Below are 13,137 nucleotides of genomic sequence, written 5' to 3'. Positions count from 1 at the left end.
TGTTTTCATAAATAGATGGATATTTTTTGCTTTATTTTTCACTATTAGAGACAATTTAATTGCACAAGGTGGACCACACCTTTGTTTTATGCTCAGTGTCTTCTACTATAATCTTTCATATGCAAGTGATACACAGAAAAAGCATACATTTTTATCATTCATTACTGTGTCTCTGTGCGCAGGTTAACTTTGTGGCATGTCAGCTGTTTGCCCTGCTGATGGCTGTTTGGTTTCGGATCTACCTCCATCCCAGTAAGACCAGTCCCTTCATCAGACATGTGGTGGCCACTCTGTTGGGCTTCTACTTGGCTCTCTTCTGCTTTGGCTGGTGAGTCACCCCTCTGTTTATCCCGCATCTCTGTTCTTGTCATCAGTGTGCTTTCAGACTCTGCTCCAACCTTCCTTCCTACAGTATCACGTTAGTGACTTTGTTTTCCTGCAAACAGAGGGCATGTTCCAGTTTCATGCTATGGCTATGTGCCATTTATTTGACTTTACTTATGGTTCAATTATCAGTATATAGTATGTTATGTAATGTTATATAATACAAGAAATGTTATGTAATGAAGTGTTCATTTCTACTTAAGTAATTTTCTACATTTCCCAGAATGCTTCTTCCTAAATCAGGACGTACGTGAACAGTTCACCCTCTGCTGGTTTTGCTAAGCTAGCATTCATTTTTACACATAGGTACTGACTTTCAAAACAAGTAGTTTTGATAGAAAGTCAGCTTTTAAAAATGGTGACACAGACGCCCACATTTGCTTCTTGTTTGGGTTTCGTCTGTCACAGAAATTAAGCCAAAAAAAGCTTGACTCCCAAACCATTTTGGATTTCATGCCTCTTGCAGCAGCACCCATTTTCCAGTGTCATGGTTTCCGTTGGCAGTTTATGCTCGCCTTTGTTGTCCTTGTAAATACAAATGCGTGCCAAACGTTAAGTCACAACTTGTGGTGCGCCTTGGCGTTGTTTTGGCTTTTCGTGCACCCCCCCCTACACACACGCACATAATTTTTTTTAACCTGATGTGTCCAGGGCATTTTGGATCTGTGCAAGCAGGTCAGAATCTACTTGAGTGTAGAGATGCCAAATGGTGCCAAATGGCAAAGAAGGAGATTGGTTTTAAAAAGAAACCTCTGTGATGGCTTTCTTTCCAATGTCGTTTTCTGGTCTATTTGAATTTCTTAATCACCTGCAGTGTTTATTCTGTTTAAATTGAACTCTGGTTCATTTTCCTGTTGGTGCATTTCATTTATGCAGGTGTGAACACAGTAATCACACCCCGGTGCTGACCAAAACAATCGCACCAAGACCCTTTGAGGAAGTGGTCTCAGTGCATTTCAAAATGAATTTCACAGCAGTTCATTTATGGTGTGAATGTGATTTGACCTTGATCCTAACGAGCTACCAGATGTACGTTACAAGGTTGAACTAAAACAACTTCTCAAAGCCACGTCTGCTTTTTCCTCCAAGATGCAGCAATGTACTACAGATGTGCAAAGGTTCGTATGAGCTACCAACTAACCACAAAATGAACGTAAACGCTCCGTGTTCTCCAGTAGTCTAGAACATTTTCACGTGGTTTGTAGTGATGAATTTTGGTTCGCTTGGAGTGCACTTGGATTTTTCTTTGTGTGAAGAGAAACCAAACAAGGGAGAGATTAAAAGTTAACAAATTCATCAGCTGATTCACACTAGGTGTGAAAAACAAAATGTCACTGCTGCTTTTACTCTGTTGCTTTAAGAAAATACTACAAACTTCTACCCTAAACACTAGTAAAATCTGTTAGCGTGCAAAGAAACCAAATAATCAGTTAAACTGAATACCACAGTGACACTCTTTGGTCTGCCTATGGCCTGATTATTGTAGTTTATTTGTGTTGATGTTACTATGCCAAAAATGAAACCAGCAGATTAAGCAGTAGTTACTTCTTGCATATTTATCGGTGGTTGTTCGGAGGTTAGGTTTGATAGTACGATTGCCTCATTCGTTATTCCGGTTTGTTTTTTTTAAATTCTGTACTCATTTGTTTGCCTGCCATCGTCTTTGCTCTCCCTTGTCACTTCTGCCACTACCTTCACATCCCTTCATGCCAAAGCAAATTAATCGATTGGGTAGTAACTGCTGTCTCATTAGGAAGCTGTTGTCCTGTATTAGACCATCTACTGTACCTCTGGCACAGTGCCACTGTGTGTGTGCGTGTGTGTATATATAGCAAACACAGGAAACACTTGTTTCCTCCTAATCAGACTTCAAGCTGCACAGCAAGTGAGAAAATGATAGCCAGATAAAGTGTTATCTGATCATCACACCGATGGGGTCTTATGTCACTTTACCAACAGACTGTTTATGCTGCGTGACTGAGCTGACACCAAGCTGCAGATGGATGATAGTCAATCATATAGTATCAGAAACACTCTCCTTATATACAGTGACATGAAAAAGTATTTGTTTTGGTTTTTTTTAAATCTTTTTTGTTTTAGTTTCTTTTGCATATTTGCCACACTTAAATGTTTCAGATCATCAAACAAATGTTAGACAAGGATAACCAAAGCCATTACAAAGCTGATGGAGTATTGTTGTCACCCTGGTGGGAGGGTGGTTGGCATGGTAACCCAACTTCGTGAACATTCTCAAATCGATGCTATTGGTGCCGCTACTAGAAATCTCAGAGTTTGATTCTCTGTGACCCTGGCTTCAAAGTCAAGGTCATATGACTGCAAGGTCAGAGGTCAAGTTTTCTTAAAACACTTGTGAATCCAAGAACTCAAGAAGAAAGTCACCTAGAAACTTCAACCTTAGACCACAGGTGCATCTACGTGGAGGGTGAGGGGTAGCACTAGTGGCCTTTAGTATTTTAAAATGATGATTTCATTTATTAAGGGAAAAACGTTATCCAAAAATAGAACCAAAATAGAAAATCATCAACATCTGTCAGTCTGGAAAGGGTTACGAAGCCATTTGTACAGCTATGGGACTCCAGCCGACCACAGTGAGAGCCACTGTACACAAATGGAGAAACCATGGAACAGTAGGGAACCTTTACAGGACTGAACAGCCTATGAAAATCACTCCAACAGTGAATCGACAATTCATCCAGGAGGTCACAGAAGAGCCCGGAACAACTGTACGTCTTACTAGTCTCAGTTAAGGTTGGTGTTGATGATTCAACCTTAAGAAACAGAATGGGATCCATGTGAGTTTTACAAGGAGAAAACCAGTGCTGACCAAAAAGAACTCAAAGGCTCATCTCACATTTGCCAAAAGCACAATAGGATGGTATACTGTGAACTGATGAGATACAAATTTAACTTTCTGGAAGGTGTGAGTCATGTCACATCTAAAAAACTAACATAAAAAGAACATCGTACCAACAGTCAAACACGGTGGTTGTAGTGTGATGGTCTGGAGCTGCTTTGAAGCTTTAGGATCTGAATGACTTGCTATAATTAATAGACTCATGAATTCTGCTCTGTACCAGAAAATCTTGAAGGAGATTTGTGGACATATTATATCTGGCAGCCTAATCAGTTTAATGTAAGATTTGAAGCTGACAACCACAGATGTTTTAAAAATTCAGGCAAAACACAGGCTGTGGTTATCCATGTGGATGCACTGCAATTTCTAAATCACAAGGTCCCGTGGCAATAACAGTCCCAAGTGGACTTAAATTAATTTTTGTAAATGAACAGCATTTGACTATGTCTTCAACCACAGGCTACTTGGAAAAGTTGTCTCAAGCAAGGCTGTGGAACTTATCATCAGATACTGGCAACAGGGGAAGTGTAGTTATAAAGGAAGTGAAACACCGACTTAGTCCGACAACACAAGAGATGTGAGCAAACTTCATTTTTTCTGGCCAAAACCAGTCGTCTATTTTAGCACAAAGGGGCCAAATAATCACTATTTGATATTTACCTCTGTGAGCGCCCGCCAAAGAGTTTTATTGTCTGCAGTAATTAGTAGGTAATAAAAAGACTATACACTCATAGAAATGTCATTAAGAAGATACATTTTATGGAGGTAATATATAGCGTTTATTGTACTTGGCTCAGTATTCCCAGTTAAGTGTTTTATGTTGCTAAGACTGAATTAGCCGCTAATCACAGGGTAAAAAGGTTGAACTTGACAAGTGGAATTGGTGATAAACATGTAATGTAGAGGAAGGAAAGGGCATTAAATGCATGAATGCATCAATAGTTTTTTGGGGTTTTTTTTGTTTTTTTGGGTGTATGCTTTTATTCAGGGGGCATATATGATGGCTTTCGTGATGGCTTTCATAGCACACAGACATTCTGCTGCTGCTCTGTGTTAGAGAGCCCTCGACTGCTGGTCTTAAAGGAGCTTCCTTCCAAATGCTCCAGGCTGACTGGTTTCTTTTAGGTTGTATTTCCTCTCTGCCAGAAACATACGCTTTTTCCTCAATGCTGCTGGACAAACATTTGGAACTGACTATTTAGTACGTTTCAGGCAAACGGGTTGGAGTCTCTTTGTATAAGAATTTTATTGCCTTTTCCCCTCTCGGACTCTTAACCCTTGTATTTTCAGTTAATTCCATTCACCCACCCCTATGATCTCTTGTTCCTCGCCAGCCCTGATAGACGTGTTGTCTTTGTTGAGTCACAGCTAACACACTGTGACATCTCTCCTCTCCTGGAGGGCTTGACGTCTATAGGATCACACACTGCGCCCTTCAAAGATCCACCCGGTAGCTGCTGCCACTGCTGAACTGTTTGTGCCTCGCGCAAAGGGGGAGAGGTGGATATATGGCAGAGTTGGTTTAATATCTTGTTAGTACGTGCTGTTACTAACATGTTAATTAAGAACATAGTGTGATGTTATGGTCACATTGCCTGCCCTGTGACTAAAGATGACACTTTACTAGTTACAAAGGTCTGTCCTCACATAGTTGCTGGTGTGACTATGCTTTGTAATGCTGTAATTTACTCTTCCTTACAACTATACAGGTAGATAAATAAACAGTGGTATTTATTATTTGTGGTATCTGTCTCTCTACAGGTATTCCCTTCATTTCCTGGTCCAGAGTGGCCTGTCTTACAGTGTGATGGTGTTTGCTGGGCTGGAGAACATGCACAAGTAAGAAGAAAACTCACACACCTATAAAAAAATCTGTTTGATTTAATAAACCCTGAAACCAAAACTTGAAGTTTGCTGCACTTGAATCTTGTCATTAATATTACATTAGATATTGGACTGTTTTAAGGCTTCATGTGCTTTATCTGTTTAGGGCACATAGGCCTAAGTCACACTGAGACTGATTCTGCTCCCGGGCTTCCATCTGTGTCCATGCCTCATGAAGACAAACGCACACACTCAGATGCACAGGCATATTCACATTGGCTTAGATGTTATTTTTGCTAGAATTCAAGGTTATGAGTGCAGGTGTGAACATTAGATGTTTCCCCCTGGGAAGATCGCTCTAAATAGATACTAAGGAAATATTCATCACAACAGCTGCTCTCAGAAAGAAAAGGCTCCAAACCCGGTGACAGAATGGAAATGACAACTTTGGTTAACTAGATAAGTAACACGTTTTGACATGCATCACCCTTTGCAAGAGGTTCAACTCTTATTGTCCTTTGCAGGTTGGTACATAAGCGCAGTCCACTCCCTCTTGCGGTAACACTTATGAAACCTTCACCTGCATTATATTTTTACATAACAAATTAGTTATTATCAGTCTAATAAGCTGAGATCGAGCTGGGGGTTTGTGCCAAGTGGCTGGACACGTCAGTCTGAACTTTAGATCGCAACCTTTGTTCTTTGAACTATTTCTAACATAGCAGCTTATATAGATTTTAAAATATCTCAACACATAAAAGTGTGCCACTGGTAAAACATTTACCTTAACGCCCTCTTTTCTTTTTTTTTTAAAAACTTGTCTGCAGTAATCAACCTAAGGAAATAATCTTTTGTCCCCTTTAATGGAGGCTTGCAGTGAATTATTATAAAGCTAAATACACTATTTTTTTTTTCCACTGTGAAACTTCAAGCTGCCATGAAAACACTGAGGGCAAATCGACATATTCTCCAGAGTATAAAAAAATGCCAATCCATAGTAGGGGACATAAATGACATCCTGGATTTCCCCTGCCATCTGTGACAGATGGGGAAATCTAATGAACCCATACACAACATACAGTGAGGAAGGTCGAGCATACAGGGAGCACAGTATGACAGCTTTTTGGGTCTAAGTGTGGATCGAACCCAAGTCTGGCTGTAGTCTGACTAGAAGTGCTTTGTTTAGTTGTTGGCATCATATTTCGTACTATTCATCACGTGAGCTCCAGATCTCTTTCACTCCCAGCTTCCTGCTGTCTTTGACGGCTCACCTGTTGGATGTGGCAAGCAGACGGGGAATGTTCTAGATGCATTCCAACTTGCCTCGAGCGTGAACACAGCACTGCCTGCTGGTTGACGGCAAAGAGGGAGAACTGTGACATTGTTAGATATAGTGTAACTAATGAAAGAGGCTATCAGAGTAATGAAAGAGCCCACTTACAGGGATACTGGCAGTAAAAAAGAATTGTAACAAGTCAGACTTCTACAGAAATGAGAGAAAAACTGCTGTCTTGATGCAAATGTGTTGGTACCTGATCTTTATAGTTTTCAGCTTTTGAGCCTTAAAATGAGGTAATTGTATCTAATTGGCTCTTTTACAGCATGTAGCTACTTAAAGCTGTTTAATCAATTGGGTTGTTTTTCTTTATTTTATGTGTTTTTCTTTTCTTTTTCATTTGTTTTATTGGCCTCAAGAGCCATTTTCACACATGAGCTGTGGGCCTGAGCTATATGTGAGAACGCAATTTTCTACTTCAGTTTGATTTGATATCAAATGGTCTTTGCCCTGCCAGCTCCCTAGTTTGATGTCACCTTGAACCCTTGTGAGAATCGAGCATAGTCTAGAGAATTCACAGCCAGCCAAGAGCACTTAATGTATCCTTCCACCTGCACACTCTCTAGCCAGGCAGCACCTTCACCTAAACCAAACAATTCTCCCTGTGCTTGTAGGTTTCTACTGGATACTCTCACTTCCTCCCACAGTCCAAAGACATGCACAGTAATTGGTAACTCTAAATTGGGCGTAGGCGGATGCAAGCTAGGTAAAGCACTTAAGTGAATAAATATGTGTGGAAAAGGCGAATATAGTGTAGCATGCATTGAGTGGTCATTAAGACCAAAAAGGGTCTGAATCCAAGTCTGTTGCATCCGTCTGTTCATGAAACCACTTTGCTACCCTTTAAACATCTGTAGCTCCAGTGCTAGCCAACAGAGTTAAGGAAATTTGATGGTGACATTTGTATAAATTACTTCCTCAAATTTGCTTGGCCTGCTTTTAGTTTTCATTTCTGTATATACACCGTGTACTGTATCCATACCTGCACCTCCAGTGTGGCTTGACCTGTCTACCGCTGTCCCACAGCGGGAGACCAGCCTGCTTTAGTCTCCAGGCTCCGTCTCATGCCTTGAGTGGAAATGAAACATCCCCTTCTGAGCTGTAAATTATACAAATACAAATCAGGTGATGATAAGACAGGATCCCCGTTGGGCTCAGTACAAATATAGCCGGTCCTGCATATATAGTTCACATCCTCACTGATAAAATGTGGCTGCACACTTCTACTGCAGAGTGCTGATCCTGGCAAAATTAGGGTTTTTGATAAATATTCTTTTTTTTTTTTTTTTTTTTTTTTTTTTGTGGAGTCAAAAGAAAAATTCCCTTTTGTGTTGCACTAAATCACTAAATGTGCACTTTCTGGCATACAGTCTAGTCTTTTTGTTAAAAGCGAGTGTAATTTCTGCCAGTGCAACAGAACAATGTACCTCACTCCAACACATCAGTAATATGTTTTAAGTGGGCTTTCTCCAGGTGCTCCTGCCGCCTCTCACGGATGTATATTTTCACCAGATCTGACGCATGTGCAACGATACACGGAGCAGATATAATAGGGCGTTCACACTTGCTTGGGGACAAACTAATCTACTCCTTGTAAGTTTTCAAGGGGTAAAGAGTTTTGTCATTACATAATTTCATTGCATTTGTTTCTTGCCACCGGTATTTACCAGCCAGTGTGACAGATAGCCCTCCAATATTTACTGACCAAATGCAGAGTCTTCCTACTAATCTACTGCTTAGTGGGTGTTAATTTTGGACCACGTATGAATGAAGCCTTGAGAAATATTATGTGAAAGCGTCTGACGGACAGAATATTGTCAATTTATGCAAGAGAATAATGAAACCAGCTTTGAAAAAGCTACAGGCAGCGGTTAATAAAGTACTATAATAAGCTGCTGGTGTGGGAATCTTAGCAACATTGCAAAGAGCCGTTTGGTCTCCTATATGTGCAGAATGCTGAAAGAATATTGTGTAAACTGCTTATACCCTCGGATGAGATGCCAAGTGTGAGCTGTATACAAATCTCTGAGAATAAAAAAGGACTACGCAGTGATTATCACCAGTTTACTGTGCTTTATCTGTCTCCTCTAAGGGTTTTGTGATTAATAGGAGTGTGCAATTGTAGTGTTTGATTGCTTCTAGAGAAATGGCTCTTGAAAGCTATACAAATGTTTCATACTGGAGAAGTACGAGTGCCTTCTTTTATTTTGTTTCATACGTGCTTGGCAGCAGATATCAGGTGACGTCTTGGATACAGTAGGCTGTGAGAATCAAGAGATCCCGTTGTGGCTTATCTCCAGCACAGCATTGTTGTAGCTGGTATGCTGTATTGCTTCTCAGAGAGGCACAATCCTCTTATTGTTGACAGCGGAGGGATGCTATCTGGCTAGCTTTGACTTGAGCTGACTCTGCAGCAGCTTTGTGTTAGACCCTTTAGCGCTGCTCTGTTTTTGGGCCTTGTCTTGAAAGGTCGTGTTGTCCTCTGTCTTCCCTCCCTGACAGAGACACATTGCTGGAGCCTTCTCTGCCCTTTTGTCCAGTTTACGACTCCCTCCCCCCCCGCTGCATAGTTCTGCCCTGTTCCTGAGGCCACTGCGTACTGTGCTGTGTTGAAAAAAAAAAATCTTTGTTCAGCCACAGAGATCAAAACAAAGAGATGAAAGTTTATTTTTTTTTCTCCCCAGAACTCTAAAATGAACTGTTTATGTTGCACATATCAAGGTGCTGGTCTGAAAAGCTCCTCGTTGCTATGTTGAATAGTTGAGAACAAGTTGTACCCAAGTTTCTTAGCTGTTTTTGTGTCTGACTCTTGTGACTACTACTTTATTTCTTTTTTAAATGTCACTTAAATGTAGGGACAAACGATTATTTTGATAGTCGACTAGTCACCGATTATTTTTTGCGATTAGTCGACTAATCAGATCATGCATCCACTGGACTTAAAATGTACAGCTTATTGCACCAGCATGCATCTGCTCTTATATAACTTGCATTAGCTTACAGCTTGAAGTGTTTAAGGTGCTAACTAAAAATAAAGACAAGATGACAGTTTATTAAATTTTAATAAAATCTGCAGGTTGTTTCAGTGAAGTTTAATAAACTCAGCCGTCTGCTCCTTGCTATCTAAAATATAACAGGACACCGGAGTATATTCTCGAGCATCTCACACTTCTGATAATCAGTTGTCTGCTTGACGTTTATTCAGCTGTGTAAAAACTCTAACTTTAATCTCAGCCAAACTGATTTACTCAGGAACAAATAAAATACAAAAAAAAAAAGCCAAACAATAACATTTGTAAGTTATCTAAGTGACTTATATTACATGTTTAACCTGAGTAGCGAAAGACGTGGTGGGTTTGAAAACGATTTGCCGGGAGTCCGGTGTTCTCACGGGCTCTAGTGAGCCTTGAACCCCGGCTAACTATCTAGCTAGTGGGTAACAGACGTCTCCGAAAACGTCGGAGCGCTTTTGAAAATATGTGGTGTCTTGATAAACTGAGCAGATATTTGAGCTTTACACAGCTACATTCTCGCCTGAAAATATGTTAAACTTTATTTTGTGACCCAGAAAGAATAATAAGAGTAATATTAAAACTAACTAGCTGCCGCCATTGTTGGAAACTGAGCTGGGCTGCGCTATGAATTCTGGGACAGAGCTACTTCTTCTTCTTCGGGGTTTAACGTCAGCTGGCATCCTTGTACATGCAGTGCTGCCATCTTCTGTTTCAGTCCGTTATTACACTCTTAAATCCTACTACTTATTCCTGCGTCTTTTGGGATCTTACAAAGCTTCAAACGACGCGTCGACTATTAAATTAGTCGTCGACGATTTTGATAGTCGACGTAATCATGACTAGTCGACTAATCGTGGCAGCCCTACTTAAATGCAGATAAAATCTAATACTTTTTTTTTCTCTGCTTCTTTTCTGTGTAGATACTGCTTCATTGTAACACTGGGCTATTTGATATTGTGTCAAATCACACGGGTCTACGTTTTTGACTACGGCATGTACTCTGCAGATTTCACAGGGTAAGCTAACACTAGAACTCTTTCATCCTCATTTTTCACATTTCAAAAGAATGCTTTTCTTTGTACAGCCCATCAGTTATCCATTTTCTGAAACTAGCTATTTCGAATGCTTTCCTTTTAAGACCACGCTCCCTTTAAGCCAAGTTTGATGGGCTAGCCCTTGCATATACAGTGTGTTTAAACATCAGGTGTGTGGGGCATCTGTGAACTGTATGCCTGAGCTGACCAAATTTTAAAATAATCCCCTCTCTGTCCTCTCTAAAGTCTGAGGGAAACTGTGTGTTTTGAGTAGACTGAAGCCTGAACGTTTGGCTCACGGGGATTACTTGTGTGCTGACCTCAACATTTGAGACTTTGCCAAATGACAGAAAATGAGGCATAATCAGTGCATATTTTGGACCTTAATTTAACATTAAAGACCTTCAGTGATTGAGCTTGAATCCCAAATGGACTACAAATGACGCTAAAAGGAGAAGTCGTCGATAACAATCGGCCGAATATTGGATGTGACTCGAGCTAAATGGATACAAGACTGAGTCCCACTGCTCATCTGTGTCCGCACGAGGACGTCGGCAGGGACTGCAGTTCCAAGTGGCTGGTTCCCATTTCTCCAGACAGTCTGACAGTTTGAGCACACAGCCCGCACTCCCAGCAGGTTGGGGGTGGCTAGTTACTAAGCAACCTAATGCAAAGCCATACTTCCTCTGTGAGATTTCACTCCTTCAGCTACATCTGTTGTCCCTCTGTTTTCACTCAAAATGTCAAAATCACATGTTTTCTTAAATGTCATTGTACCTCCCACCCCAGCCAAATGTGCTTCGGAAAAAGGGAATTTTATTTAAGGCCAGTATTCAGATTTTGGACTATTTTGTTTCCTTATTATGTTTCTTTCAGGCTAATAGGGAAAATGTCTAAGATAGGTGTTTATTTAATTAGAGTAGTAGTGCATATTTATTGAGTTAATCCATTTTTTGCATATTACAAAAACATTTCTACACAAAAAATAATTGCCTCAGTGTAATCAATTAGGAAAGTTTTTTTTCTTTTTCAAATATCTTGAGCCACATATCTCCACACTATATTTCAAAGATGACTAATATACAGTAAATACATTTTTTTTCTTTAAGTCACTTAACACTGACCCATGAGTCATTCAGGCAGAAAAAAGACACATACTCGTGTTGTGTCAACACATAACATACAACACATTTTAAATTCTGGCTTTAGGCACTTTTTGCAGAAATACACAATTTCTTCCAATTTCTTAGTTGAATCTGCAAAAATGCTAGATGCCAAAAGATGAGACAGTTTGATAGGCATAAAATAGTAGTTTTGCATCAATAAGGTGATTCCTAAAGAGCTATTAGCTGAAAACTTGAAATATTTTGGCATGGTGGTCAGTGTGTGCGTGGACAAGTGGAGGGCAAAACGTTGCAGGCCTAAAAAACCTATCAAGAAAGCTTGCCTAAGAGAATTTAGGCATTATTAAAGAATAAAGGTGGTCTTATCAAATATCGACTTTCAGGCTGGTTAGTATTATACAAACTTTTTGTATTCAATATACTGCATTCCCATGAATCTCTGCAACTATTTCTCTTCCTACCAAAATATAAGGAAATGACATGTGGCTCAAGACTTTTGCACAGTACTATAAATAGGTAAATAAAGCCTCATTTACCTATTTATCCGTAAAACGTGCAAGATAAAAAATAATTGGCTTAAGTCTCATAGTAACATCCCATAGTTGCAACTTTTACCCAATTGGCCTTTAAAGAGCAAATAATCTCTACCCTGTGGCTTATTCTTCCCTTTGTAGCTCAACTTCATGCCACCAGCAGCTTTCATGTATAAAATTAATCCAGAATGTGCTGATGTAAGCATCAGGAGAGGAGCTGTGTTTTTCTGAGTTCAGGCTTATACATATCCCGCACTGATAGAGAATATCATTAAGTCAGGATAAGGAGGGCTGACCAGCACAGAACTGGAGAAAAAAAACAACAGGAAGTTTAATAAAAGGCTGCCGTTATCCTGGAGGAAACTAGCCATTGTGAAGATACTACCACTCAGTGTTTGCACTGTTATTGGAAGATTCCACATAAAATATCAAACAATAGTTGCTAAATGAATACGGGATAGCAGCCAGGCAGGAAAACTCAGGACAAAGGTTTAGTGCATGAGGAAATGTATGTATCCTAAAGTCAGAACACTGAGACTTAAATGTGCTGCATGTTTGTTTTTTGGTCTGTTGGGTTTTTTAATGTTTACTCTGTCTTTAGGCCCATGATGGTTATCACACAGAAGATCACCAGCATGGCATTTGAAATCCATGATGGTAAGGACAAGTGTTGTTAAAGCCCGTGTGTCTCCAGTGTAGTGTGCGTGCGTGTGTGTGTGCATACTTTGAAAAAAAGAAGTGGCAGATGTGACAGAAGTGAAAATGTCAGTTCAATTCTCTTTGGAGTGTGAAAACAGATCAGATGGCCACATTTCTGAGCCAGTTGTCAGTTCCTACAATGGGCTACTGAACCAGAAGGAGAGCATAAACATAGTTATATAATGGAGCAATGACCAACTTTGCATTGTTTTTTTCCCCCCTCCTCAACCGTTAAGACTTTCTTTAATCCCAAATCTAATTAAACTAGACTTTGTGCTGTCCAAAAAGTCAAGACAAGACATGTGATGGAACAG

At 40.0% G+C, this 13,137-nt stretch overlaps 1 protein-coding gene across 1 annotated transcript in view; it reads left to right on the top strand.

The window, feature by feature from the left end:
• The window catches only part of mboat2a (membrane bound O-acyltransferase domain containing 2a), a 49,909-nt gene that overhangs the window by 26,576 nt on the left and 10,196 nt on the right, over positions 1-13,137 (top strand). Inside the window, exons 2-5 of the mRNA XM_084914941.1 lie at positions 183-328; positions 5,021-5,098; positions 10,354-10,449; positions 12,726-12,781. Of these exons, the coding sequence (XP_084771067.1) occupies positions 183-328; positions 5,021-5,098; positions 10,354-10,449; positions 12,726-12,781 (376 nt within the window). The remainder of the gene's footprint in view (positions 1-182; positions 329-5,020; positions 5,099-10,353; positions 10,450-12,725; positions 12,782-13,137) is intronic.

The sequence above is a fragment of the Perissodus microlepis genome, chromosome 19, assembly GCF_051167445.1.
Source record: "Perissodus microlepis isolate ML-2025 ecotype Zambia chromosome 19, ASM5116744v1, whole genome shotgun sequence".
In the NCBI taxonomy this organism is placed as follows: Eukaryota; Metazoa; Chordata; class Actinopteri; order Cichliformes; family Cichlidae; genus Perissodus; species Perissodus microlepis.
The sequence above is the reverse complement of the archived record's forward strand: the minus strand, read 5'-3'. Positions and strand labels throughout refer to the sequence as shown.